General features: G+C 43.9%; 9 protein-coding genes across 10 annotated transcripts; 6 read left to right on the top strand and 3 right to left on the bottom strand.

Moving 5' to 3' along the window:
- Positions 1-4,647: 4,647 nt before the first annotated feature.
- On the bottom strand, positions 4,648-7,248 carry FOIG_13831 (uncharacterized protein; the record flags this gene model as incomplete). The annotated part of the gene is made up of 7 exons (XM_031215004.1): positions 4,648-5,180; positions 5,228-5,547; positions 5,592-5,981; positions 6,030-6,256; positions 6,304-6,938; positions 6,997-7,077; positions 7,131-7,248. The coding sequence occupies 7 exons, from the start codon at positions 7,246-7,248 to the stop codon at positions 4,648-4,650; spliced, it is 2,304 nt and encodes a 767-aa protein (XP_031055275.1).
- A 641-nt stretch (positions 7,249-7,889) lies between these two features.
- On the top strand, positions 7,890-9,689 carry FOIG_13830 (beta-glucuronidase; the record flags this gene model as incomplete). Its single annotated transcript, XM_031215003.1, has 1 exon — positions 7,890-9,689. One exon carries the CDS (start codon positions 7,890-7,892, stop codon positions 9,687-9,689), a length of 1,800 nt encoding a protein of 599 aa, XP_031055274.1.
- Positions 9,690-10,386: 697 nt separating this feature from the next.
- Positions 10,387-12,659, top strand: FOIG_13829 (uncharacterized protein). Its single transcript, XM_031215002.1, has 6 exons — positions 10,387-10,765; positions 10,827-11,067; positions 11,124-11,433; positions 11,491-12,033; positions 12,083-12,177; positions 12,227-12,659. Exons 1-6 carry the CDS (start codon positions 10,590-10,592, stop codon positions 12,473-12,475), a joined length of 1,614 nt encoding a protein of 537 aa, XP_031055273.1. The 5' UTR covers positions 10,387-10,589; the 3' UTR covers positions 12,476-12,659.
- A 160-nt stretch (positions 12,660-12,819) lies between these two features.
- FOIG_13828 (uncharacterized protein) lies at positions 12,820-14,643 on the top strand (the record flags this gene model as incomplete). Its single annotated transcript, XM_031215001.1, has 5 exons — positions 12,820-12,922; positions 12,986-13,001; positions 13,051-13,599; positions 13,659-13,796; positions 13,852-14,643. The coding sequence occupies exons 1-5, from the start codon at positions 12,879-12,881 to the stop codon at positions 14,641-14,643; spliced, it is 1,539 nt and encodes a 512-aa protein (XP_031055272.1). The 5' UTR covers positions 12,820-12,878.
- A 121-nt stretch (positions 14,644-14,764) lies between these two features.
- Positions 14,765-16,375, bottom strand: FOIG_13827 (uncharacterized protein; the record flags this gene model as incomplete). The annotated part of the gene is made up of 4 exons (XM_031215000.1): positions 14,765-15,863; positions 15,923-15,996; positions 16,054-16,120; positions 16,170-16,375. 4 exons carry the CDS (start codon positions 16,373-16,375, stop codon positions 14,765-14,767), a joined length of 1,446 nt encoding a protein of 481 aa, XP_031055271.1.
- Positions 16,376-17,428: 1,053 nt separating this feature from the next.
- On the top strand, positions 17,429-19,830 carry FOIG_13826 (uncharacterized protein). Of its 2 annotated transcripts, XM_031214998.1 has the most exons (10): positions 17,429-17,761; positions 17,826-17,938; positions 17,991-18,091; positions 18,151-18,328; positions 18,380-18,542; positions 18,598-18,717; positions 18,774-19,066; positions 19,160-19,251; positions 19,319-19,525; positions 19,597-19,830. In XM_031214998.1, the coding sequence occupies exons 1-10, from the start codon at positions 17,500-17,502 to the stop codon at positions 19,790-19,792; spliced, it is 1,725 nt and encodes a 574-aa protein (XP_031055269.1). In that variant the 5' UTR covers positions 17,429-17,499; the 3' UTR covers positions 19,793-19,830. The 2 variants fall into 2 exon arrangements, with proteins under 2 accessions (XP_031055269.1, XP_031055270.1); XM_031214999.1 differs by having other exon boundaries at positions 19,319-19,830.
- Positions 19,831-20,503: 673 nt separating this feature from the next.
- On the top strand, positions 20,504-22,279 carry FOIG_13825 (acid phosphatase). The gene is made up of 2 exons (XM_031214997.1): positions 20,504-20,694; positions 20,744-22,279. The coding sequence occupies exons 1-2, from the start codon at positions 20,577-20,579 to the stop codon at positions 22,105-22,107; spliced, it is 1,482 nt and encodes a 493-aa protein (XP_031055268.1). The 5' UTR covers positions 20,504-20,576; the 3' UTR covers positions 22,108-22,279.
- FOIG_13824 (uncharacterized protein) lies at positions 22,075-24,247 on the bottom strand (the record flags this gene model as incomplete). The annotated part of the gene is made up of 1 exon (XM_031214996.1): positions 22,075-24,247. One exon carries the CDS (start codon positions 24,245-24,247, stop codon positions 22,283-22,285), a length of 1,965 nt encoding a protein of 654 aa, XP_031055267.1. The 3' UTR covers positions 22,075-22,282.
- A 1,211-nt stretch (positions 24,248-25,458) lies between these two features.
- On the top strand, positions 25,459-27,022 carry FOIG_13823 (uncharacterized protein; the record flags this gene model as incomplete). Its single annotated transcript, XM_031214995.1, has 4 exons — positions 25,459-26,104; positions 26,197-26,462; positions 26,516-26,764; positions 26,816-27,022. 4 exons carry the CDS (start codon positions 25,459-25,461, stop codon positions 27,020-27,022), a joined length of 1,368 nt encoding a protein of 455 aa, XP_031055266.1.
- Between the last annotated feature and the right edge of the window lie 466 nt (positions 27,023-27,488).

Genomic DNA, 27,488 nt, shown 5'->3' with positions numbered 1-27,488 from the left:
CTGAAGGGTAATCTTTGCAGTTTACCTAGCTAGTTCTCTAGTTAATTTATATATTATAGTATTATAACTATGGAAATCTAAGTATTAAATTATGTTTCTATATTAGGATAATATTAAAGTCGATACCTTGGTTTTTTCTGTTAATAAATACCTTAAGGTAATTAATCTCTTAGGTAATTCTTCTATTATTATAACTATAAGTGCCTCCTTCTCTATCCTTTATAGTATAGGGTTCCTTTTTATTTCTCTATAATAGCCTTAGTTTATTAACCGTTTTAAGGGAAATAAAATTTATATTAGCTTTGCTATTTATAAGTGCATTTAGCTACTTATCCTTAATTCTAACTTTTAATTCTAGGTAGGTTTATTGACTTCCTTTTATAGTTATTCTTAGAGCTTTTTCTAGGAGTTTATTTTTTTCTGCTTTTTTGCCTATCTGCTGCTTTATTATAGATAGTATATGCCTTTTCCCTATAGGTAATTTATATTATATTTGCTTCTGGTGCAGTTAATATTATTAGGATATTTATATTAGGTAGTAAGTTGTTATTAGTATATAGCTTTTATTTTTCCTACTTTATAGTCTAGGATAATATTTACTTTTTCTTCTTTAGTAAGGGGTCTTCCTCTTTCTTATTCTGATTCTTCTAAGCATTCTTATAATTATTACTTATCTAGCTATTAGATAATATCTTATTTATCTTAAGATACTTCTTCTTCCTATTAGGTAATATCTTAGTTAATTTAGTTAAGTTCCTAGTTAAGTGCTTTATCTTTGGCGATTTTAACTTCTTATTATACTTTTTATTTCTACTAGGTAATATATCAGGAAGTCTAGATATATACTAGAGCTTATTCTTATATTTTAATATAAGCTTTTAGTTTTACTACTTAAGATCCTTTATATCTCTTTATAACTTAATATCTAATAGTATTAATAATTATATAAGGTTTTTATTTTTAATGCTTATTAATTTATACTAAGAAGTAATTATTTGCTATTTTATCTTACTAGTATTATAGGCAGTAGTATTATATATATAATATCTATAATATCTGCTAATAGTTTAGGTAATTTGGGTATCTCCTTAGATCTTTTTTAATCTAAATGCATTCTTTAGGTGTTATAGAGTCTTCTACTGCTTCCTTTATATATGCTTAGATATAGATATTATTATCTTATTCCGTAATTGCATATTTTTTTGCAAGTTCTGTATATTTCTAATGTTTATTATTCTAGAAATAGACTTTATGTTTATTATATTAGGGTATAATTTCTGCATTCTAAACTATTTTATTTTCCTTATATCTAATATATCTAGAATTAAATTCTCTCTAGACTTGGCAAGATTCTAGATAGTTTAGATCATTGGTGTATTGGTTTGGTTATTTCGGGGTAACTTTAACAGGGATTTCGTCTACTGCTGAGTAGGATCTTTGGTTATTTCTTATAGTACTTAGTTTATTATCTAGGTTAGGGTTAATTTCTTTTCCCTTTTTGACTATAAAAATGGATTTTCCTTCGATGGTGTATTATATTTCTGGTTTAGGTACTAGTACTTATTTAAGTTTGACTTCTGTATCTTATTTTGCCTTTAGTCTTTATTATTTTTATTATTTGCTTTCTTTTCTTTTAAATTCAGGATCTTCTCGTCTTTTTGCATTATATGCTCTTTTCTTAGCTTATTTTTCGCTTTTGCTTTACATATAGGTTATTGCTATAAGAGCTAGGTATCCTAAGATAGGTTATTATTCTAGTTCTAGATATAGGTAGTATCTCTTAAGGGCTTCTTCCTTGCTAAAGAATAGATCTTAAATATTAAGAGATAGGTTAAAGTTCCTAATATATTTTATTAGTTTAGTTATATTATAACTATCTTTGCAGGTTATATTAATGGTTCTAATTACCATTTAGGGTTCTTTGTATTTCTTAACTATACTAATCTTCTTATTTTCTAAGACTAGTCTATACTTCTAATTAGTCTTAATGGGGTTCTTATATTTTAAATTATAATATCCTTTCTTACTGCAGTTTTAGTAAGTAATTTTGGATTTATCTTTCTTGGTTATTCTGATGGTTATTAGTCTAGAGTTAGTGCTATAAGAAGTATTATTATTTTATTTCTTTCCCTGGTTGGCGTTATAGTATGGCTTATTTCCCTGGTATCCTTGGTTATTTTAGTTATAGCGGATTCTCTATTAGAATTATATATTATTAACCTTAATGGCTCTGCTAATATAGTTAATTAGTATCCTTAGTCTAACTTCCTTATAGAGTTCTGCTTAAACTATTTCTTTAAGTCTATTAAAAAAGAGTAATATAAGGGGTTCCTGGTCTTATCCTAGCTTAGTGGCTAGTTAGAGAAATTTAGTTTTATACTCTAATACAGATTTAGTTTATTAAAGTACTTTAATCTTTCTTTCTGCTTAGCTTTTTTTATTAACTAACCTAAATGCTTATTATATAGCTTTCTTAAATTTAATATAATTATTATAAATTTAAAAAGTTCTAGGTAGTAGTTTATCTTTTAGCATAGTAGTAATTACTTCTAATATGGGTTAAAACTATTAGGCAGTATTACCTTTAAGACGTCTTAATGCATATATAACCCTATTACTATTATTAATAAACTAGTTTAGAAAGTAACTTATATAGGCTTAGCATTAAGTAAGGAAGGTAGCTAGTCTAGCAGGGTTTCTATTAAATAATTCAGGTGCATTAGGTTTAAGAATTTCCCCTAATTCTTTCCTATTTACTGCAGTAGCAGTAAGTTAATATATTTCCTAAATTACATTTTAGTAATTAGCAGCCTGCTATACCTAAAGCATAGCGGCTTTAGCTAAGGCTTATCTAAGGTTATTTATTTTAGTTATTATATTAATTATCTGCTAACAGAGCTAGGTAATATTAGAGTTAGTACTACTCTCAGAATTATTATCTATATCCTGATTATTATTAATAGGTGCTAAAGTAGCATAAGGTATAGCATATTACTATGCAGGGTTAATATAGGCAGCTATTATATTTATATTACTTAGTATTATGCAGTATAGTCTAAATAAGAGCTATTAATATATAACAGTTGGTTTCTAACTGTAGATAAATTAAGCTATGCTAAGTTTATTATTAGCAGATAGCATAGGGCATAATACTAAGCTTATCGAAGTGTTATATCTCTTAATAGTAGATTTAATGTATATTAGGCTTAATTAATATAAAGAAGTTTTATTAATAGCTAGTAAGGTAAGTTCTATAGAAGTATAATAAATATGATCTATATACTTAAGGTGGTTATAGAGTAACCTACGCAGTCACTATATGATTCCGAGAATCACTGGTGTTTTCAAAGTAACTGTCGTGACTAGATCTTAGCAGTCACGAATGGAATCTTTTAGTCTATAATAATCATGCGTAATTGGTGAAAAATGTGGGGTACACGTGACGTAACCGCTAGGATCGTAACAACCAGGACTAATAATAACCTTATATTATATTACTCCTATATAACTATTATTAATATATAGAATATATTTATTAGCACTTTTATAGGACTTAGCTTACTAGCTATTAATAAAATATCTTTATATTAATAAGCCTAATATATATTACTTAATCATTAAGAGATATAACACTTTGCATCACTTAGTATTATACCCTATGTTATCTGCAAACATAAACCTAGTACGGACTAGTTTACCTGTTTAGAAACCTAACTATTATATATAGTAATAAATTATAATTAATATAATAAGTTAATCTTATAATCTTTAATTACTAAATATAGCTTTATAATATTATATAAAATATATTTATTATTAAATATATTATAAGCTAAATAAAGGTATTAAAAAACCTAGTTAATTACTTAAAATAAGGTTAAGATATATTAAGGTAATAATAGGCCTTTATTAATAAAATTATATTAAGTAGCAGTAATAGTTTATATTAGGTATAATTTATAAAATTAAAGTATATAATTTAATTAATTAAATTAATAATATAAATATTATATTATAGAAATTAAGGGCTATTATAAGGTAAAGGAGAGGGAATAAAGGGGGGAAAAGGTAAATTAAAAAAAGAAGGTTTTAGTATTTAAAGAAAAATTATAAATATTAGTAGACTAAGGCTAGCTTAATAGGTTAGTAATAAATTAGATTAGGTTATAAAATAATATAATAGGAGAAATATAAGTTAAGGATAAATATAGTTAAATAATACTTAGAATAATTAAATATAATAAGATTAATTTTAAATAACTTCTAATATATTTAAAAGAGGATTTTAAAATAAGACTTTAAAATATTAAAATATTAAAAGGTTTTTACTCTAAGGGGGTATATTAAATTAGTAAGATTATAAAATTAAGTCTAATTATATAATTCTATAAGTAATTTAGCCTAAATAAGCCTTAGCTAAGGAAGATATTAATTATATAACTAGAAGGGGTTTTAAAAGTAGAGTAATAGGATATTAGAAAATAAGATAAATTAATTAAGAAGAATTAAATTAATAATCGGTTCAACAGCTCTTAGCCATAAGTCTCAACTGTAAAAAACACATCTGGCTCACAACTTAGATCTTATACCACAATGCCTGACCTATTGCTATAGCATAAGGCGAATAAAACTCATTATCCTCACTCTCTAGCTATTGGTGCCATAATACTGTGACATACTCCCAACGGCCATCATATCCTCAAAGCTGATAATACGATCCAGCTCAAGAAAGTCATTGTTCATCAAAGTTTGAGATATTGTGAACAAGTCATCCCTTGAGATTGTAGTTGGGGATTGCGAGTCGACATGCCACTGGTCGTTGCTTAGTTGATCTGGATAATGCGCTCCGGGTGTCAAGTCATTGACGGTCGGTGGCATATTTGTGTTGGTGGGGGCGTGACTGTTTCGGGCGGCTCCGGAAGTGTTGAGCCTCGAACTGAAGACAGGACCTTCAACTTCAAGTGCTGAGACCGAGCCTGGTATTCTTTGGCCTGTAGCTGCTCTCTGGGAATGTTGGTGTTGACTTTGCAGGCTGTGGAATAGTTGGTCAAAGAAGTTGGGAGCTTTGTTTGTTTGATCTGCCTGTTCAAGCCCAGCCCATCGATTAGACATATCTGTCAAGTTATCCATCAGGTTCTGGAATTCCTTTGACAAAGGAGTAGTGTAGTATTGAGAGTGAACTGCAAAACTGCATCAGAGATGGCCATACAAGTGTCAAGATTCTTACCTAGCAGAGTTCTGGCACTGACGAAAGCGCATATTCCCATTTGTGGTGGCACAGGACGAGCTGATGGGGATCCTCCGAGGTACTTGGTCGTGATATTCGCTGTCTCAATTGCGGCACTGAGGCAATTCTGAGCGCTGAACTGACTGGGTATATTCAAGCCCAGAAGTTCAGAGTCCGGGTATGCAATACGCTCGTGGAGGAGGATGACAGACGTGTTGTGCGTCGCATTGGCTAGTGTCATGCTGGGGTCCATTATGCCAGGCATTATCTTACGCGATACGCCCGAGTCTTTCCATTGTTGGGGCAAGTACATCTTCCAACTATCATTGTCAGTAAAAAGCGCGACTGAAAGAACAACACTTACTGTACTAAACGGAGATCGAGTTCTTTGAACTTGGTCAACCAAAGAGAAACCTCCTGTCTATTGGTGAAGTCCACAGTAGGCTGCAGGAAGGTCTTCGATATCTGGCAAAGTGAATCGATCGACTGGATGTAATAAGCTAAAGCGCCAATCTTGGATATATCACCAGTTGCCTTGTCGCCGGTTCGAATGCTATAAGTACTCGCTGGTCGCTCTGCACCACCAGCAATGCTTCCTACAGAGTAACAAGGACTCGTACCGTGACTGTCATGTGCTGCAGGTTGGTCCCAATTCCCAAAGTAGGGTGTGACAGCTGGCTCGTTATGGAACCAACTTCCGCCGCATATAGGCAGTCTTCGACGAACATCCCCTGAATTAATGCCTGGATTCCACCTAGGATTTGTCAGGCATGTCACTGATAAGAGAGCGAAGAGACCTTACCCCTTGATGATAGATGAGATTCTATCAAGGATGAAGATGTTCCAGAAAATCCGTCTTCGTTCCTCTTCCTCCAGCCAGTCTCGTGGCTCCGGTAGCGATGAGCTATCTGATAATAGTCCTCTCTTGCGTTCATGCACTTCAGATTCAACGGATAGTCCCGTGTATTCGACTGTTCTTGTCAGAGTCCCAACAATGGGCCAGGCTTTTTCCAAGTTGCCATTTCCGATCTGAATCTTTAGTGGAAGTGCTATTAAAGTCAGGGAATGTGACTCACCTCCGTAAATGCAATCATAATGAGTGCTTGCAAGTTCTCTGTCCTTAGACCCTCCATCGCACCCATCATCACACTCGTTCGCAGTCTTGACGTCTCGCTACTGATAAAAGTGTCATCCAGTGGTTTGTCATTGATCTCGACATAGCGCAGAGAGGCTATCATCATTGCCTCGAGCACAATCGTCATCTGTTGCTCAGTATCTCTCTGAATACTTTCATGAAACCCTCTCATGATTACCATTGGGATCCATGGCTGGATATTATCAAAGTGTGCCTCAAGTAGTTTGTCCAAATGGTCCTGGACAATGTCGATCCTGCAAACCGAGGCTTGGCGAGTTCGTTGATGGGTAATATCTCCATTACTGGATTGGTGTTGCTCTTGGGCAATATCTCGCCTTTGTCTCTTGAATAATGCGTGGACCTTTCTGTATGGGTCATATTCATATTGTCTTTTGCGAGTCGGCTCAATGTTTTTATTCAGCTTTTGTAACTCACCAGCGAGCGTAGAAAGGATTGCTTCCAGAGGCGCTGAGCTGCTACTACTTGTTCTATCGGCCGAGAGATGGCAATTTGTGCCTTCAGAGTCTCGTGTGCCCTCCTCAAGTGCTGAGCCGAACAATGCTTTCTCGACCTTTGCTGTCGTTCTCAATGAGCATGCGTCTTGCTGGAGCGCTGGACTTGACTTAGTTCATACCTAATCGCTGATTGAGACTCTCGACAGCGCCGCCTTTCAAGCCTGGCTTCGTCCGACGGTTTTCGTAAACACAAGGTGCGCCTGCATGATGTGAACAAGAGGAACTTCGATGCTGGTCCTGGCTGTTCACTCACCCAATCGCTCACAATTGGAACAAGCTGGTCTCTGCCTGGAACACTTGAGTTTCCGTTTCCGGCAGCCACTGCAAGATGGGAGCTCGGCTTCGGGGGAGTCATCGTGCGACAAATCCATCGTGTCCGGAAGTGTCGTGAAAGTTGGAACGAGGTCGAATCATTTTTACCGTCGGCGAACTTGCCGCTAACATGGCTGGCTAGCTGGCTTGGCTCAAATCTGAGTGGATGGCGTCGATGTTGTTTGTTCCCCACTTGAGTTTGCTGCGATTCATTTGCCAGCTGTATTGCCCTGCAAACCGATTCGGTAGCTCGCCGTTGGCGATGATGATTGGTGGTGGCCAAAGTGGAATGCTGTCACGAGGGTTGTGACAGGGGAGCATTCCCCTGCGCTAGAACACATTGGGCACGGGTCTCGCATAATCATCGGCCGATGCTTCAACCGAGGATACACCCAGCTCTCCAGGGTAACACTCATGCGACACTATTGCTGCCATGGACTCTCCAATCAGGGATATTGATGACCTGGTTCAGAGATGAAATTGCCGGTCTGCAGTTCCACAGGATATTTGAAGACATTTTGTCGGATACCTGTGCGAGTGACGGCTGTTTACTCCGAAGGACTTTGTCCGTAATTGGTAGAAAAAGGTCCTGTCTCAAGGTTTTGTTGGCAGCATGTTGTCTCTTTCAATATTTGGCGTAGTCTAGACTCATCGCGACAGTCCAGCCGCATCACCTCTTGTTCCAACACAAACCGTCACTATGCTCAAACCTCAGGCTAACGCTTCTCGAGAGCTTGTCTCACTGGATGGTGTCTGGAACTTTGCCCTCTCTCAATCAGTCGACATTGACGATGAAAGAGCTTGGGAACGGAACATACCGCCAAAGCTCCAAGTGCCTGTCCCCGCCAGCTACAACGACATTTTCATTGACTCAGATATTCGCAATCATGTTGGTTGGGTCTACTATCAGAGGCGCTTCACCATCCCACTTAGCTGGTCTCAACAGCGTTACTTTCTGCGCTTTGATGCTGCCACGCATCGAGGGCGTGTGTACGTCGACGATCAATTCGTAGCTGAACATATTGGGGGCTACACTCCATTCGAGGTGGACGTCTCGGACATTGTCCAGCCTGGCAAGCAAGTCCGCCTTACTGTGGCGGTCAACAATGAACTTGACTGGCATACAATTCCACCAGGAAGGATTGAGACACTCAAGAATGGCAAGCGAAAGCAACATTATCAGCATGACTTCTTCAACTATGCGGGGCTTGCGAGATCTGTATGGCTGTACACTGTGCCCGGCATCTCTGTCAAGGACATCAAAGTTGTCACCAAAGTGGAGGGGACTACTGGTATTGTGGACTTCGATATTGTTACAAGTATCCCTCTGGACCAGCGCTCAATCAAGGTGGCACTCTTGGACGAAGATGAATATCCAGTCAGTCACTCTTCTGAAATGAATGATTCCTTGATCGTTGAATCGGTTCACCTTTGGCAACCAGGAGCTGCGTATCTCTACCAACTTCGTGTGGAACTATTCTCTGGGAGCACGGTAGTAGATACTTACGACCTACCGGTGGGAATAAGGACAGTCGAGGTCTCAGGAAACAAGTTTCTCATCAATGGAAAGCCATTCTACTTTACAGGATTTGGTAAACATGAAGATACACCAATCCGAGGGAAAGGTCATGACCCAGCCTACATGATCCACGACTTCCAACTGATGGAGTGGATGGGAGCCAACTCTTTCCGAACTTCCCATTACCCATACGCAGAAGAGGTTCTCGAGTACGCGGACCGTCATGGAATTGTTGTCATCAATGAGACAGCTGCAGTTGGCCTCAACCTCACCATTGTTGCTGGGCTCTTTGGGCATAAGCCGATACCAACCTTCTCACCAGAGACGATGAACGACGAAACACGCGCCGCCCACGCTCAAGCCATACGTGAGCTCATCGCTCGCGATAAGAATCACCCCAGTGTTGTCATGTGGACGATTGCAAATGAACCTGCAGCCAGTGAACCTGGTGTCAGGGAGTATATGGAGCCTTTAGTCAAACTGAATCGCGAATTGGATCCGACGCGCCCTATTTGCTTCGCCAACGAGAACCAGGCCAACATTCACACTGATCTAGTTGCTGATCTATTTGATGTGATATGCCTCAACAGGTACTACGGCTGGTATCTCAATACTGGCGACCTCGAAGAAGCAGAGCAAGGTCTGGAGGAATGTTTGCGAAGCTGGGAGGGTAAATACAACAAGCCAATCATCATGACGGAGTATGGTGCTGATACTCTCGCTGGACTGCATACGGTTGGAGATATACCTTGGAGTGAGGAATATCAGAGTCGCGTCCTGGAAATGTCCCATCGAGTATTTGATAGGGTGGAGAGTGTAGTCGGAGAGCAAGTCTGGAATTTTGCGGATTTCCAGACCCCATCTAGCTTCATTTTCAGGGTTGATGGCAACAAGAAAGGTGTATTTACGCGGGATCGGAGACCAAAGAGTGCTGTGCAGGTGTTGAGGAAGAGATGGACCGAGATGATGGCTAACAATTAACTATCTCATAACGTAACAGCACATTTATGTATATAGAAGTATTGAATCTAAAATACGGTTCAAATACCATTCTGCTATTATGTATGAAGCAGGTCCCAAAGTATGCTATGCCAGTTCTCCAAGCATGATAACAGGTTACGTAGATATTGACATGATCTTCACAAGACAGGCTTCTTCATAAGGTCCAACTCCAAACACCTTGTCTATTGCATCACAACCATTCAATCAACATTCTGCGGACAGCTGTCCGGTGGCGGCCACACATGGAACATCCAGACCATTCATTACAGACCTCCTGACGCTGCTTAAACCTCGTCAATCATCCCATTTTCCCTGCTGAGCCTTAGTCTAGAACATTAATGTTCCATGCTTTTCCCGATATTTGCCCGTTAGCCGTCGGCGAGGACTAGCTGATGTCAAAATCTAAGGCGCTCCTTGCCAATGCTGCCCGTAACATGCCAATCATGGTAAGGCCATGTTTTGAGTTCGCCGGCGCAGGAGGAATCATCGGCCGATGAAACCCCCGAACTACGGCAACTATTGGAAAAACCTGTCATGGATGGCCTGATACTACGCTTGTGGCCTTGCAATTCCGCACTACTACTCTACTCTGGGGTTAGACCCATAATCCCCGCATTGCGACAGTAGCAGTACACCACTTCCTCGGTTTCTCGCTACCAATCTGTGGGGATCTGGGGTACGAGCGGCTTTCAACAGGCGAATTGTCGATGCAAATCATGTGTAAAGCATCACGTTGGTCGGAATTCTCGCCGATGGTATCTGGATCATTGGTAGATATAAATAAGAGTGCCTCTGCAGATCATTAACTTCATCTCTTCAAGACAGTGGATTCCCATTCACCTTTGCCTCAAAGACAACGCCAAGAGAGAAGTATCAACAATGGCGAAAAGCCTCGAGAATGTCGACATCGTTCAGGCTGAGCATGAGCATGACGAGAAGAAAGGAACGAGTGATGCAGCACCAACCTCTGCATTTGCGGGCTTGACGCGTGCTCAATGCGTTAGGAAGTTCTGGCGACTCTACATCACCGGACTAGGTGTCTCTTTGGCGGGAATGTATGTACCAGCTCCGAACCACCAACTGTGACATGAGGAGTGCTGATTCACTTGTCAACAGGTATGCTGGATATGCCAACTCGGTTATCGGAAGTATCATTGCCAACGAAGGCTTCATCGAGTACTTTGCCACCGTCAAAGATCCACAAACCGGCAAACCAGCTCTCAACTCGCAACATATCTCGCTCTGGGCGGCCTGCTACTTTGTCACCTCCATTTTGATCCAGACTATTGCTCCAGTCACTGCAGATAAATTCGGTCGAAAATTCAACATGTGGGGAGTGACATTCTTTCTGACTCTGGTAGGTCTTTGTTCAAGTTCAACCACAGCGGCATAATTCTAACAGACAACTATCAGTCTATTGTAATCCAGGTCATTGCGCCCAACTGGTGGACTCTTCTCATTGCTAGGCTCGTGGCTGGCTGTGCAGGCGGTATGATGGGAACATCAGTCATGGTCTACATGTCAGAGGTTGCTCTTCCTCAGTTCCGTGGTGCTCTTTTGGGCAGCTTCTCCCTTGCTTTTGCGTTGGGTCAAGTCTTCCTTGCCATTGCTCTGAAGGTCCTCGAGGAAACGAATCCAATGGCGTTCCGTCATATCTTCTACTCAGAGTTCGTCTTTACTGGTCTTTGGCTTTTCCCCATGTTTTATCTTCCTGAAACACCCTGTAAGTCCCCGGATCGTTTGACCCCACGAGACGAATGGCTGACATGTGGAAATTTAGCTTGGTATGCATCAAAAGGGAGACACGATGAAGGCAAGAAGGCCCTGAAGCGACTTGTCGGTAATGTTGAAGGATACGATATCGATCGTGAGTACTCGGTTATTCAGTATGAGATGGACGAGTCCTCAGCAACCGCCAAATCCGGCAACGAAAGCTCAGACTGGAAAGCTCTTTTCACCAGCAAGATCAACATGAAGAGAGCCGTCATCTCAACTCTTCCTTTCACTTTCCAGAACGTTGTTGGAGTTCCCTTGATGTTCGGTTACACTACGTACTTCTTCCAATTGGCTGGAGTCAGTGATCCATTTTTGGGCAACATGGTCAAGCAGATGGTTCTTGTAGTGGGCATCATCATTTCTTTCTACACGGTTGATAAGGTCGGTCGAAGAACCCTCGTTATCGGCGGTGGTGCAGCAATGGCTACCATTTGTCTCATTGTTGGCGGGTTGGGTTTTATCAAGCAGACCAGCGCTTCGGGAATGGCCTTGGTCGCCTTGTGTTCTCTTTGGGCTTTTGTGTATGCAAACACACTTGCTCCTATTGGTATGTTGACATTTAGTCTTTGAGCCGGCGTATGACTAACTCTTTCAAGGTTGGATCAGTTTGGTCGAGATCTCGAGTCCAAGCCTGCGTGCAAAGACGACATCAATAGCAGTGACAATTCAATACGCCACTGGTATCTTATTCGTATGTCAACGCAATCTTCATTCTTTGTTCTTCTCTAACCGTGTTCCAGAACTATACTGTTCCTCTCATGCTGTCGAATCAGAATGCTGGATGGGGTCAAAAGATCGGCCTCTTCTTTGGTGGTATTACCTTGGTCTACTTGATCCCCTGCATTTTAATGTTTCCTGAAACCAAGGGTCGAACGTATCATGAATTGGATGAACTATTTGAGCGGCGTGTTTCTGCTTGGAAATTCGCATCGACAAAAACATCGCATCAGGAAGACCTTGAGGCCAAGGTCAATGGAGAAAAGGTCTAGATCACAAGCATTGGTGTATCGATGGTCAAAAGGATGGGAAGATGGTGACGAGGACACATTGATGGTGAGAAGATTATGCTTTCTGATGTATTGATTATAATTAGTATTGAGCAAGTTATTACCTGTAAATTGACCACTTACTTTCTTCTGTATTAAAGAATTGTGAAATAAAAAAGGAATACAGGGTAGTATCCTTCGTAGCTCATGGTTGACAGATAAGAAGGGAGGATAAGATAAGATAAGATGAGATGAAGGGTGGATACTACCCCTTTTTATTTTCTGAGTATTGCTACAGTCTCCCAGTCCAAAGGAGGCCCATACCTTCCCAATCCAATTTGGCACCAGCTCCTCTTCTATCTGCTAAATTTGGCTCTCGCGATCCAGCATTAATTTTGCCACTACAATGGGTTACTGCGGTATACCGAGCAAAGCGTGTGAAAACTGCAGGTAAGTTTGACTACTGCTAATTATTCCCTGTCCAAACAATGAGTATTTATAAGATTTACATAGGAAAGCACATAAAAAGGCAGGTAACATTTATAGCTTCTAATCAAGTAGATACTGACAGCACCAAGTGTGACGAAAAGCACCCACAGTGTTCGCGTTGTCTGAATCTGGGCAAGATCTGTTCTGGTTACCGAGATCAATCAAGCCTATTGTTTCGAGACGAAACGTCCAAGACAAAAGACAAGATCCGGCAGCGTAAGAGATTGAAACATGGTCGAGAAACCCATTGTTTGAAGAATGCGGATTCGTCGGTTATGGAGACATCTTCTACGAAGTACGGGGCTCCACATCCTCCATTGCTCCCCTCAAAGGAAGAGATCGCGATATGTCACTTTTATCACTCTACAGTCGAGAACCTATCGATCCATGATCCAACGCTTTCCCTCCAGGAGCAGCTACCGCGCCTCCATGCTGAATGTAGGCAGGATTCGGCTTTGAACTTGGCATTGGAGGCAGTGTCGCTTGTCGCTTCTGCGGAAATCATACCCCATGCTACCCAGCTGGGCTTGAATCGATACCTCAAAGCCGTTCGAGCCCTGAAGGAAGCAATACAGACTGAGCACCTAGGCTCAAATCACCAGGCGTTGTATGGTGTTCTGCTCCTTTGTGGCTATGAGGTCAGCATCCGAATCTTTATTGTTAACTAATGTCTGGGTCCAGAACTGACTCGTTTTAGACGATGACTGGCCATTCGTCTATGCCTTCGGCATGGGGGGCTCATGTGGATGGGGCTCTGGCTCTTTTGAAGCTTCGGGCAAATCATCTTGACTCTCCCTTCTCACGCAGTATCTATTTCTTTATTTTGAAAAACGTGGTAAGATACAGCATTTGGTTTCTTCGCACTAGAAGCCCTAGACTTACGCTGGCAGGTTATGAGTCAGATGCAAATCTGCGAACCTGTCGATGAGCTCTTCACTCAAGGGCATTACTCTTCATGTCAAGACCCAGAGATCCGCCTGCTTTCAATAGCAGCTGGCATACCACGACTTCAACACCAAAGCATCAGTCTTGCGCAACTCGGGACGACTGAGATAGAAAGAATAATCCACAATGCTAACGCGTTGGAATTTCAACTTTCCACTTGGGCAAAAGGTCTCCCACATGCTTGGTCCTACGTCACTGCACTGAATATCAATAGTGATGCACGCTCAGAATATGCTCCGCCAAGCGTCCACAGATATGCTCACTTTTATACGGCTCGCGTATGGAACTTCTACCGTGTCTCGCAGCTTATACTGCTTTCGATTCGACTCCGCGCTTTCTCTGCTTTGTCATCATCATTAGATACCCGTAAGATCGCAAAAAGAATGGCTGCATTAGTGGATGATATATGCGCAACTGTGCCTTATCTTCTGGGCAACGATCTCTGCAAGATGAACCTCCAGTTCGTCACCAACCACAGGAGGCAAGAAGACTCTTTGCTGACCTCATATTCTACTGTTAAAAGAGCCGGGAATGTACAAACTGGAAAATTCTCTCTCGTATGGCCCTTATATGTCGCCCGCAGCGCCTCGGAAGTACCTCAAGGACAGAAGGATTGGATACGCAAACAGCTTCAATGTCTTGCACAAGACGGTGTTCCTATTGCTCAAACAGTCTGCAACGCGGAGAGTCAGATACTCTTTGGAAGGCCTGAAGTATTTCGCTTTGATTGCGTATGAAGTCTTGGGCTACACTTAACGGAACGCATGATCTTAAATGTGTAGGGTTCGAAAGAATATATTCCGAGATACTGTGACTAATAGATACTATCCTCACACAGATATGCTGATGTACAATCATTTAAGAGTGTGCAACAGAAACGAACTTCTCATCCTCGAGGAGCCTCTCCATTGCTGCTGTTGATAACCCAACAACAACATCCAGACCACCATCCTTCAACCTGGGCAATATCATCATAGTGCCATCTGAGCCTTCACCTGGTATACGAACAGCGTCCAGTGTGCCAATAGCATCGCCCCATTGATGCCCATAAACGCCAAGATCAGCCCATGAAGACTCAACAACATCTGGCCCTAGAAAACCATTGAAGGACAACTTGAAGTCTGTAGGGTCAGGCCGCGATCTCAATAGCCCAATAGTTGAAGTAGCCCTTCTGGGACTGTTGAAATCGTTCAACGACCTCCGTATCGTGACTGAGGCTTGCTTCAATCCATTGTTCGATATCATGGAAGCCACGCTGATCTTCTCAGTAACGCAGCCCATGGAAGCATTACCCATATAAGAAGGTGGCAGTGGAGGGCTCATTCGGTTGCGAATATTTACTGCAAAGCAAAAGCGCGATGTTAAGTCCCCAGGGGGATCATTGAAGATCCCGGAATGCATTCGTGCCAAAGTCATGCGCTGCCATATAAAGGCACAGAGAGCATCATGTGAAGAGAATGCTCCTGCCTCTGCTTTGAGCTTCCTAAGACTCTCTGGTGAAAAGTGGAAAAGGCGGCTTGCGAGGGGAGGCATCTGGAATCCAGACATGCTTGACAGATCACCCTCCGTAGAGTGAGGAGTAGGCATCAGAACGTACTCAGGAAAGGCAGCCACGTCGGCGTTGCCAAGATCTCCTTCCATCAAGGGACTACGATCGTTAGATGGTCCATCTAATGTGGAAAAAGACCCGGAACCACCGCTAGCTACGGCAGTATTGTGCGACCAGGTGCTCAGGATAGCGTCCAAGGCCAATGCGTCACATGCTGAGTGATGAACTCCTACCGTCAGCAGAAGACCACCTTTGACAAAGTTAGCCTGAGCTGCAAAGACAGGCTGGTTGGGTCCCTGTGGCATGACGTCAATAGGGCCGACCTGAGCTGTAGTGAATTCTGCCAAGGGAAAGTTTCTCTCTTGTAATTCTGCATAAGGTGGCAGTGCATCGGTGAGATCCTTGTACCTACGCAGTGTTTTGGTCAGAAAGTGTCTGGATGAGTCTTTCAAAGAGATATCACGTACGGAAACCTGAATCCATATGGCGAGTCGAGAATCTGGACCTTTCGGGTCTTGGGATCCTGTCCTTCTTCCGGGCCCTGATCAAGACAATGACATTAGTAACTGTAACCCCAGATGGCGATTTCAATACTTACAATATGTCCAGATATCCAAGGAACGGAAGTGACAGTGTGAGCCAAGCCCTTCTTCAAGTTCTCATATCTGCATCCGTCAGTCTTCTGTCTTGCACAACGCCACATACGAGACTCACATCTGCCGCTTATCCATACCAGGATTAGTTGGAAAGCAAAGAATCAAGCGGATACCATATAACCTGGGCATATTCATGTCCAAAGGCGTAAGCTTTTGCTGTGCAGAGGGTGGCTGTAGGCCATAATGCTCCAAGGTTACAAGAGAAGGATCTTGTTCGCCCTGAACAGTAGGTGTCTCGGACTGGAAATTGAGAGTAGAAGGCATTGTGATGACAGGAAAAGATGGGAACGATGAGCGAAAGAGAGACCAACAGGTGGAAAGATAACTCCTTAAATAGATGATTTAAGATTGCTATGGTAATTGTTTGAGCCTGCCAACACAGCTGGTCTTGGAGTCTTTTGATGTTGATTGGACAGCTCAATGTATACTACATTTGGTTAGTGTGCTGATCCCCCGGCCATGTCTCTGATGTGGGCCGGGGCCAGTAGAAACCCTGGCTGTTACGGGACTACCGGATCCCATAGACATGGCTCCCCTCAAAGGTCTTGAATTACCAAAATGCCAGAGTCAGGGAGCCTCATCATGCCAGTAAGATGACTAAAACATCTGAGGAGATCCCTGTAACTTTGCTATTATATTAAGCTTTTATTTTTTCCATTTTTTAAAAGTCTTAAAACTCTAATTTACCATAGCTTTCATAATATATGATTAATAGTATTCTATAGCACTCTACTCAGATAGGTATCTTCTTGTAGCGCTGCTAGAGGATGAGGTTGCGATAGCGTCTACTCGTTTCCAGAGGTCGCCGAAATGCCCTTCTTACAGCGCTGATATGACAAAGCCACAGCGGTCAATCCACTGGACCTCGAGGCTCTTATACCCGACCCAAAGGTTCTCGCCAGATCGGAGGCCGTGGGGTCGTGGGGTCGTGAGTTTGATATCTCGACCAATAATCTTTCAGCCCTGTCTACAGATAAAGTAGCTGAGATGGCTTGGCAGGCTGGTGATATGAATACTTTTCAATCTCTCTGAGCTGAGGCTTGTTACTCTGATAAGATAAGACCAAGTGAGATCTTTGGGTTTAGTTACACTTTAGTATATTACTAGCAGATAATGTTAATGGATCTTACTGGCTGGATTGTGGATAATCAACGGAACACACGGCTCAAAGTGGCTTGATGGTAAAGTCAAAGCTTGGTCCTTATCTATTTGCCTTAAAACTCATCGATAAGAAAGATAAGCTTTGAGGCGCGATCTTTGGATATTAACTCCCCGACTCCCCTCCATTTATCTCCCTAAGAAACACTGCCAGTTAGTTTGCACGGCTGGATTTCTGGTGTGCTTCCATTGATTGACTTTGTCCTGCCCCTTCGGTCTCTCAACCCAAGATGCAGTCAGACGGCTCGGACACCAAGAATGGCTTCGCGGCCACTTCCGACTCGGAGCCGGGGCAAGTGGGCCTGGTGAGGCGACGATTCGGGTTCAACTTCAGCCTCGAGGTTCAGCAGGAAGAGAGCTCTTTTGCAACGACAAAAAATACCTCCAATGCGGATTTCGACCCGATCCCCCCTTCGAAGCGGACCTGGAACTGGGGCGCCTATGTGGCGTATTGGATGGCAGATGCGTGGGCTGTGTCGAACTGGGAAGTTGGTAAGCTTGCTGCGTCATTTGGAGTTACAGGAAGAGCGCGAATAGCTGATGTTTCACGGTGTAGCCTCATCGATGATTGCTGTTGGACTAAGTTGGCGAATGGCAATCGGAGCCTGTGTTCTTGGTAACTTTCTCATGGGTCTCGTCATTACGACCAATGGTAGAATAGGAGCTATTGTAAGTTTCTCGCTTCGTGATCGTTGCTGTTCATCGACTGACTTGTTCACAGCTGCACACCCCATTCCCGGTTCTCGCTCGCATGCCCTTTGGCTACTACTTCAGCTACTTTGTTGTGCTGTCCCGCTGTGTCCTTGCCATTGTCTGGCTTGGGTAAGTGCACTTTTGTCCTCTTAATGCTGCAAGGTTAGTGACTAAAAGATGTCTTGTAGTGTGCAAACCACGACTGGAGGTCAATGCATGACCGTTCTGCTGACTGCCATCTGGCCGAGCTTTGCCAACATCCCGAATCACATTCCAGAATCTGAGGGCATCACCACTGCAGGGATGTGTGGATTTGTGCTTTACTTCCTCCTTCAGCTTCCCTTCTTGTGCATCCCGTACACCAAAGTACTACTCTATAAGCCCTTCGTGAGCTAGACATTAGGCTGACAATTACAGATTCAATACTTCTTCGCCTTCAAGAGTATCATCGCTCCCATCATCTTCCTGGCTGTCTTTGGTGATACATTGCATAAAGCCGGCGGAACGATTAGCCACAGCACTGTGATTACGAAGGGAACTACCATTCATGGTGCCACTTTGGCATGGGCCTTCTTCAACAGTGAGCGAGACAGTCCCGATGTTATCTTGTAACCCATATCAACTGATCAATTTAGATCTCAACGGAGTCTTGGGTAACTACTCCACGCTCGGTCTCAACATCGCCGACTTTTCGAGATATGCCAACAAGCCCAGCGCTCAAAACGTGCAAGCCATCGTTATCCCCTTCATCTTCAGTACGCTTCTCCTTTCCACGCAGTCTATTCTTCAAATTGCTAATCAGTTTCATCAGCCATCGTCGGTCTCCTTGGCATTTTCACCGCAGCCGCTTCCCAATCAGCGTACGGTGAGGTTCTGTGGAACCCTATTGATATTATCAGCTTGTGGATGAAGTCTGGATCACACGGTGGTCGAGCTGCAGCTGCCTTCGGCGCTATCGGCCTGCTGATTGTGACGCTTGGTATCAACATTTCCGCCAACTCTATCAGTGCGGCGAATGATTTGATGGCCTTTGCTCCCCGGTATATTAATATCCGACGTGGCCAGATTCTCGCTGCCATAATTGGTAGTTGGGCTTTTGTTCCGGTAAGTCACTATACTCGTTTCTTTGCTGCTACAACATTGCATTCTCCAAAGTAACGGCCTTGGGCGTACTCAATGACTGACCTCATCCTACAGTGGAAAATCTTGGCCTCGGCGCAGAAGTTTATCGCCTTCCTCAATGGCTATACTATCTTCCTGGGTCCTATGACCTCTATCCTCATGACGGAGTACGTGCACCCTACCTTTTGCTCACTATAATGCTGTATAAGTATATTAAGTCCAGCCTTTCTCTAGCTACTATATCCTCCGCCGCGGCAAAGTCTCCGTTCCGGACATGTACAACTTCCACGGCATCTACCGCTACTCGCAGAAATGGGGAACCAACTGGCGCGCTGTGGTTGCCTTCTTCATTGGCTGCATCCCTCCTCTTCCTGGCTTCATCGATAACATTGTGGAAGCGGGTGGTAGCAAGACCAGCGTCTCGGCAGGAGGTCAACACCTGTATGTCCTACTTTCCATCCTATTCTTTTCTTCTATCATGATACTGCATGCTGACTGAAATCTGTTTGTAGCTTCTATATCGGTTATATCTACTCCTTCTTGTCCGGTGGCGTCTTCTACTACATTCTTAACCACTTTTTCCCAGCCCCTGAAAGTATGGTGGAATTTGCTATTACTGGAGAGGATGTTATTAGTGCTCAAGATGCCAAGAACTTAGAGATTAAGCAAGGAGGAGTTATAACTAATAAGCCTAAGTTATCTGCTTAGTTAGAATATTAAAGTATAGTAATTAATATAAATAAGATATAAGTTATAAAACGTCTTAATGAAAAAAGTAATAAATTAGGATTTAAATAACAAGGGAATAATTTAAGCTAGTTATATTTTTTATCTTTAATATAGGTTGCAGGTAGAAGATTAAGGCCATCTGAGGAGCAAGTAAGGCTCTCTAGCCTAACGTATATATAACTAATTATAATAAGATTTACTTAATAAAGATTTATGTACTAAGAGGAAATATTAAACGTTAAAAATACTTAGGTATATCCTTTAAGCCTAACTTATAAACTTGAAAAAAAAAATAGAAAACTAAAACAACCTTTATTAAATTCTGTTTATATTAATAGTATACTAATATTTAGCTAATTTGTTAAATCTATTATATATAAACCTCGGCCCAAGAATGTCAAAGTTCAATGGAGCTGCATGATAGACATTTGCCTGCCGTTTTGGGTGACCGACTAAACCAAGGTGTTCTACCAATCAGATGCTGCTGAATAACCACGCGCTGATTGGTATTCACAAGCAAAGACTGAAATGCGACAGACTTCATGCATACAGCCTCGGAGCACATTCTCAATCAGGATACTCCCAGAGGCTAAGGTATCCAGTCGGCTATCCGGCACAATTGTCTAAAATAGAGACAAAGAGAATAAGTATAAATTCCACAATGAAGGACACTAATTGCCTCAAGGGCGATTCTGTTCGCACTGGCAGGTTTGAGTTGAAGACTTCAAATTGATTCGGCAATAAGGCGACACAATCTCAAGACATGATTTCTGGGCTATTCTTATTTGCGACCGGCGCTTTAGCCAAGGTCAGCTTCCCGCCCATCCCGTCTGATCTCTCAACCCCAGTACAACAACGACTGTCGCTGGATGGGCCAAACAGTAAGTTCAACATCAAATTATCAAAAGTTTTATAGCTGAACTCTATTAGGTGTAACCATCGGCTGGAACACCTACGCCAAGCAAGCCAAGCCTTGCGTGCAATACGGCATTTCAAAAGACAAGCTTGATAAGCAAGCATGCTCTGATATATCGTTGACGTATCCCACTTCTCGTACCTGGGCCAACGCTGTGACGCTTGACAATCTGTCCCCAGCAACGAAATACTACTACAAGATTGTGTCTCAAAATTCAGTCATTGATCAATTCCTCAGCCCTCGGGCAGCTGGAGACAAAACACCATTCGCCATCAACGCCATCATTGACCTTGGTGTTTACGGAGAGGATGGTTTCACTATCAGCATGAATCAAACGAAGCGAGATGTTATCCCCAACGTTCAGCCTTCTTTGAACCACACAACCATCGGCCGTCTTGCAACAACAGCTGACGATTACGAATTTATCATTCATCCTGGAGATCTCGCATACGCTGATGATTGGTTCCTGAAACCTAAGAATCTGCTTCATGGCGAGGAGGCGTATCAAGCCATTCTTGAGACATTCTACAATCAGTTGGCCCCCATCTCTGGTCGTAAGCCTTACATGGTCAGCCCAGGAAATCATGAAGCAGCATGTGAAGAGATCCCCATCCTCAACAATCTCTGTCCTGAGGGTCAGAAGAACTTCACCGATTTCATGTACAGATTTGGCCAAGTGATGCCCCTCGCCTTTCCTTCAACCTCTTCCGACGACGCGGCGAGAGTGAGCGCAAACAAGGCTAAGCAACTGGCAAACCCGCCATTCTGGTTCTCCTTCGAATACGGTATGGCACATGTCGTCATGATTGATACCGAAACCGACTTTCCCGACGCACCAGATGCACCAGGGGGCTCAGCAAACCTGAACAGCGGACCCTTTGGTAGTCCCAATCAGCAACTCCAATTTCTGGAAGCCGATCTTGCATCAGTTGACCGTACAGTCACACCTTGGCTCATTGTTGCAGGTCACCGCCCTTGGTACACTACTGGTGATGAAGGTTGCAAGCCTTGCCAAAAGGCATTTGAAGGGTTGTTCTACAAGTATGGCGTTGACTTGGCCGTCTTTGGGCACGTACATAACTCACAGCGCTTCTACCCCATATACAACGGGACTGTTGATGCTGCGGGAATGAAAGACCCTAAGGCGCCTATGTACATTGTGTCCGGAGGTACAGGAAACATCGAGGGACTGAGTGCTGTAGGGAAGAATGCTACTGGCAATGCATTTGCGTATGCGGATGACTTTAGTTACGCCACTATTCGGTTCCAGGATGCTCAAAATCTGCAAGTCGACTTCTTCCAGTCATCGACAGGGAAACTCTTGGATCAATCCAAGCTTTTCAAGTCACACAACAAACAGTTTGTTAGACAGAACTAGAGAAATAGCTGCAATGTTGTTTCCCTTGACTCCCTTCTTTCATCTAACATTTCTATGTCAGGATCTTTTGTCTGCTGAAGTAGCTCATGATTTCCCCTCCTCCTCTATGTTGGACTTGCGGGACAGATAGTCTGAGACGATATAACGAATGAAAGTTTATGTTTCTCCAACGCTCTCACCGCAGTACATAATCATCCACTCTCACCCCTCTCTTCCTAAGGCTATCCAGCGAGAGTCTTGGATCAAAGTTGGTCCATCGATCTTCTGCAGCAATATACCAAAACGGGGTACCATTATCCCTCCAACGTAGCTCCCATTCCTTCGGGACAGGGATGTTATCCAGCCGCGGGTCTATATGCTGCCGCTTTCCTTCTGGATTCTCAAAGACAGGCTCTTCAGCTCGTTTGGCGTAGCGTAGGCGCCAACCCTTTGGCATCTCGCCAAGAATTGCTTCGCCGGCCAAGAGTGCTGGGTGAGCACACGGCCCTTTGAGTTTGTACTCGCCGTCCTCTATCGACCGAAGGACAATAGGCAGATGGCAGCCAAGAAAGACAACGACGAGGTCATCAGGCTGACAGTCCCGTGGGCCCAGCACGATGTAACCCATTTTGGTCAGATATATAGAGCGGTTGTGCATGTAGTAAGTCAAGTGTGCAAGTTGGCCACCGAGCGTCTTACTATGGGTGCTGATTCGCTCCGCCAACTGCTCGTGCATCTTGTTGATGAATGGGGGGTGGATGAAGAAGTCGTTTACATGTAACATGAGCGAAAATTGCTGAACTTTTTGGAAATCCCAAGTCTCTGAGTGGGGACCCAGAAAGCGTCGTGCTGCCTCTAGCACAGTGACTTGGAGCTGTGCTTGAGAATCTTGACTGTCCTGAGGCCCGACTAGCTCCGTAATGTAGTCGCAGCGTATACCTTGCAATCGCAATTGCTCTTTGGTGAACGCATGTGCATTCTCGGCTGAGCAAAGTGCAGCTCGACCGTAAGTCATGGGCCGCTGGTGCTGTATCCGCTCCAAGTCGGGGATCCATGTCGGCTCGGACGCTGAATCGCACAGCGACATCAACTTGAGATTTTGATGGTATGTCGACGCCCGAACCAAAGCATCGCGATGGACGTCCTTGACATCCTTTCTGTAATCAACGTCAATTTCGCTAGTAAAGCCGCCCTCTGCGAGACCCAACAGCGCGAAGACTCTATCACTCGGCTCCGTTACCTCACAGGCGTGTGTGTAAGCTACAAGAGAGAAAAAGTCCCTCAAGTGTCGAAGGGCCGAAAAGCTGCGTGCGTTGGAGAACTCAACCATGATATGGATGTCGACCTTGCCAGCCAATGCCTCCCTTTTTGCCGCAATTATCTCGATGGCGGTCCTGAAATGCAGCCAAGGCATGCTGTCGTTTCCGACCAGGATAATGGTGTCTTTACCCGCCAGTAGGATTTCTTGACGTACCCATAGTCGACGGAACCAGGACCGCGATATCAAGGATACCAAGGCCTGCCACTGGCGGTCAGAGAAGGGCATGGGCTTGGACCAGTCGTGGGAATTGTCTGGGTGTCTTCTCATAAGAAAGTCATACTTGTCTGGCTTAAATCTTATCCGGTTATCCAAGATGTCGTCCTCCTCATTGGTAAAGTCGACGCAGTCGGCGAGTTCTTGCAGCATGGCGATGGCAATGGGGCTGTGTTCGTCGGCGGGGCCGAGCCAGGCAATGACGCGCTGGGCATGCTTGTATATATCGCGCATTCGCAGGACCTGCGCGGCTCGCTCATCGAGGTCCCGTTGATTGATGCAAATTGAGTCAGCCCAGAGGATCTGGCTATTGCTTTGGTGACGGATCTTTCGCAAAGCAGAAGCAAGATTGCGACCGATGGCAAGCGACCCCGAAGACTCTTTGTTGCAAATGCATGATTTATCGTGGCCAATCGGTTTCGGATGCCGGAGATCTATATAGTCGGGATGTGACTGGTCACCCCAGGTGTACGACATTGCATCGTACCGCGTAACATGCTCGCCAGGGACATGCTTCACAACGACAAGGGCTCCCGAGAGGGCGTCTCCCTCTTGAGCTGCGTCCAGAACCAACACCCTGATCTCATTCTCCTGCAAACTGTTGTATTTGAAGTTGCCGGTAGCCATCTTGAGTCGACGCGCCTGAAGCAGAAGACACATAAGACCTAACTTCGGGCAAAGTCATGTGATTTATGTAAGATTCAAGGCTGACCCAAAGTTCTGAATGTGCCCCACAACATTTGTCCCTCTTAGTCCTGAAGATTAGCCAATTGACCCACAGGATGATTCCTTCAGCAGGGGACAACTCGTTGTAGGCTGTTCCATATCAGTGCTTCACATCCCCCTGCATTAAACCACTCAACATACAGCTATACAGCTATACACCCCGAATACGCTTACATTACAAATGAGCAAAATCCACAGGTTAACTCTGCAATCTATTAACCCGTCAGCAGTTCTAGAGCGCATTCTGGTAATTTCTCCAGGCCACGGAGAGGTTAGATGTATAATCCCAAGTCCAGGACAAGAGTGAGCTATGTGACAAAGCCCCAGCCAATCCTGCCCTCTAGATCTGGTGATTGACCAATTAATGGTAACATAGCTAGTGAGGGCGATGGAGAAGGCGTAGAAAGCCCTTCAAAGGCAGAGTGGCGGAGCCATCCTACAAACCAGCAGACCTACTTATCCAAATACAATAAAGGACCACTGCCACTTCAAAGAATAAAATAAGTCAAATTAATATAAGTGAAAAGCTGTATTTTAACTTCTTTAATTTCTTATCTCTTTATTTCCTGTCTTCCGTATCTTCACCCAGTGCGTCTACCAAGATATGCGTCATGCATTCCCTAGCATAAGTAAGCCATTATTAAGTAGACACAAGCTTACCGTATTCTGCTCGACGGAATGTTCAGTACAATGTATAGTGTATCAGGTGCATGTTATGCCGTGGCCCAACCACGCTCTACTTTGCAACACGAGCGGGCCATGTCCATGGCCTGCATTGGCGTTAGTTTATAATCACCGAAGTTCCGAAACGCCGACCCTATGCCTCTCCACGCTAGATAACGCCAAGGTTAAACTATCTGGGGTAATCGCGGGGAAAGCAGGGTTTAACCACTGGATAATGAGTTCCTGTGAATCATTGTGACATCCTCGACGCCTGATTGGACTGTCGACGGTCTGTACTAAGATACTCAGCGCAAGCACGCAGCCATCTTTATTCACGTATAAAGCAGTCTGTCCTTGCGGCAAGAGTAATAGACATACAATCCCCTTCATCAAATATCCTCCACTAGCAAACATATCCAGAAGGTGATTAACAAGCACAGCGAGCAAGAATGGCTATACAACGCACGACATCCCATGATAGCTCTGCGGAGAAGCAATATGCCACCCATATCGAAGGGGAGGCAGTAGTGGATGAGTATCTCCCTCTATTTCCCCTTCTGGTCAACAAAAGCCTCGAGGAACGTCAGAAAATCGAAAAGAAGCTCAAGCGCAAACTGGATTGGGTTTTCTTGCCGGTTGTTACGCTCATGTTGCTGATGGGATACCTCGACCGCATCAACGTGGCAAATGCTCGGCTGGCAGGTATGCAGGATGACCTACACATGTCTGACACTATGTGGTCTGCTGGAATCTCGCTGTTTTATGTTGGTTATATCATCACTCAACTTCCTGCCACTGTCTACCTCGCCAAAGGCCTGCCGCGATGGCAGATGCCAGCCTATGTCATTGCATGGTCTGTTGTCACAGCCTGTATGGCTGCCATGTCTTCAGGATGGTCTTTCTTGGTATGCCGCTTCATGGTCGGCGTGGCTGAGGGCCCTTTCCTTCCCATGGTCAGCTTGATGACCTCCTCATGGTATACAAAGGAGGAGGCCCCTTTGAGAATGGCCATCTGGCATGCTGGTAATATCGCTTCCAACATCTTCTCTGGGCTGCTTGCGGCTGGTATCTTGGAAAATATGAACGGTCTTGCCGGTATGCGTGCATGGCAGTGGTTCGTCATTATTGAGGGCAAGTTAACCCTATCACTGACCATGAAGGTATACGGCTCCCTCTAACTTTCACAGGTATCGTTGGGCTGTTCGTCGCTGCCATGGGGTTTTGGTGCATCCCCAACTTCCCTCACAACACGGGCACATACTTCATGACCCCCGAGATGGCAGAGATGGCCCAATATCGAATGATCGTCTCAGCAGGCGGGCGGTCCGAGGACGACGAAGGTGGTGCTTGGGAAGGAGTCAAGCTTGCATGCAAAGACCCATTCACCTGGATTTATACGGTGCTTCACTTTGGTCTTATTGTCGCTCTTTCATTCAAAGATTTCTTCCCATCGGTAAGTCAGGCCTACAACGTATTGCCAATCCCTAAAATATCTAACCAGTCTAGATTGTAAAAACACTAGGATACTCGAATCTTATGACCTATCTCATCCAAGCTCCACCGTATATCTTCGCTTACCTCGCCACTTGTGTAATCTCCTGGTCGTCAGGAAGACATATGGAGCATTGCTGGCATATAATTGGCAGCACAGTTGCATGCATCATCGGCGTCGTTATCATGATCTCGACCCTGAACGCAGGTGCCCGATACTTTGGCATGTTCCTTTTATGTGCGGGACCTTTTGTTGGCCTGAATGTATGTATAAAATGCCTCTAATTGGGTATGGCTTCATGCTAATGGGAGTAGATACACATTCCTTGGGAAACAACCAACGTCGCTCGCCCTCGTACAAAGCGTGGTGCTCTGGTTGCCATTACAAACTGCATCGCATCAGTCTCCCACTGGTTCACACCATACTTCTTCGTAGGTCTCTCACCCTCAGCGCCCCAGATTCCTACTTACCAGCCAAGCTTCGCTCCCAAGAACCTCGCTATCAGAATGGTGGCATTTTGATCATTGCAGGCTGTGTCATGGGCATCGCCGGTTGCCTGATTTGCAAATGGTATGTAAAAAGACTCAATAAGAAAATGGAAGAACACGAAGCGGCAAACAACCTGCCAAAGAGGTGGAGGTACGTTGAATAAGCCATTGGCTTCGAGATAGGGATAACTGGACTGTTGGAAATATTTCTTTTAGTTTTGATAAGTGGCAGTAGTCAAGTCGGCTATCATAGCTGCATAACGGGTTCAATTCAATGAATGCTATTGCTCAGACCCATGACCTGCAACCGACGACCTGCAAGCCAAGCAGATGTGTGCGCTAGGATGTCATCAAGGACAAAGCATCGGGCGGATCGTGTGATGGGCTGAGTACTCGGGCCAATCAACGGGTTTAGCATCACAATGTGGTTGCAGAAAGCAGCCGTTCGCCTTGTCTCTGATGTAAAGTCTTCCTTATCCAGCTCCTACCCTATTTCGCC

The sequence above is a fragment of the Fusarium odoratissimum genome (assembly GCF_000260195.1).
Source record: "Fusarium odoratissimum NRRL 54006 unplaced genomic scaffold supercont1.36, whole genome shotgun sequence".
NCBI classification, from domain to species: domain Eukaryota; kingdom Fungi; phylum Ascomycota; class Sordariomycetes; order Hypocreales; family Nectriaceae; genus Fusarium; species Fusarium odoratissimum.
The sequence above is the reverse complement of the archived record's forward strand: the minus strand, read 5'-3'. Positions and strand labels throughout refer to the sequence as shown.

Excerpts from the sequence above, each read along its gene's own strand:
- FOIG_13829 (XM_031215002.1), top strand. The coding sequence starts at position 10,590 with ATGGCGAAAAGCCTCGAGAATGTCGACATCGTTCAGGCTGAGCATGAG. Across the intron at positions 11,068-11,123 it reads TGACATTCTTTCTGACTCTG|TCTATTGTAATCCAGGTCAT; the intron begins GTAGGTCTTTGT and ends GACAACTATCAG. Across the intron at positions 11,434-11,490 it reads TTATCTTCCTGAAACACCCT|CTTGGTATGCATCAAAAGGG; the intron begins GTAAGTCCCCGG and ends GTGGAAATTTAG.
- FOIG_13825 (XM_031214997.1), top strand. The coding sequence starts at position 20,577 with ATGATTTCTGGGCTATTCTTATTTGCGACCGGCGCTTTAGCCAAGGTC. Across the intron at positions 20,695-20,743 it reads GTCGCTGGATGGGCCAAACA|GTGTAACCATCGGCTGGAAC; the intron begins GTAAGTTCAACA and ends GAACTCTATTAG.
- FOIG_13826 (XM_031214998.1), top strand. The coding sequence starts at position 17,500 with ATGCAGTCAGACGGCTCGGACACCAAGAATGGCTTCGCGGCCACTTCC. Across the intron at positions 18,092-18,150 it reads CTTGCCATTGTCTGGCTTGG|TGTGCAAACCACGACTGGAG; the intron begins GTAAGTGCACTT and ends GATGTCTTGTAG. Across the intron at positions 19,526-19,596 it reads TCGGCAGGAGGTCAACACCT|CTTCTATATCGGTTATATCT; the intron begins GTATGTCCTACT and ends ATCTGTTTGTAG.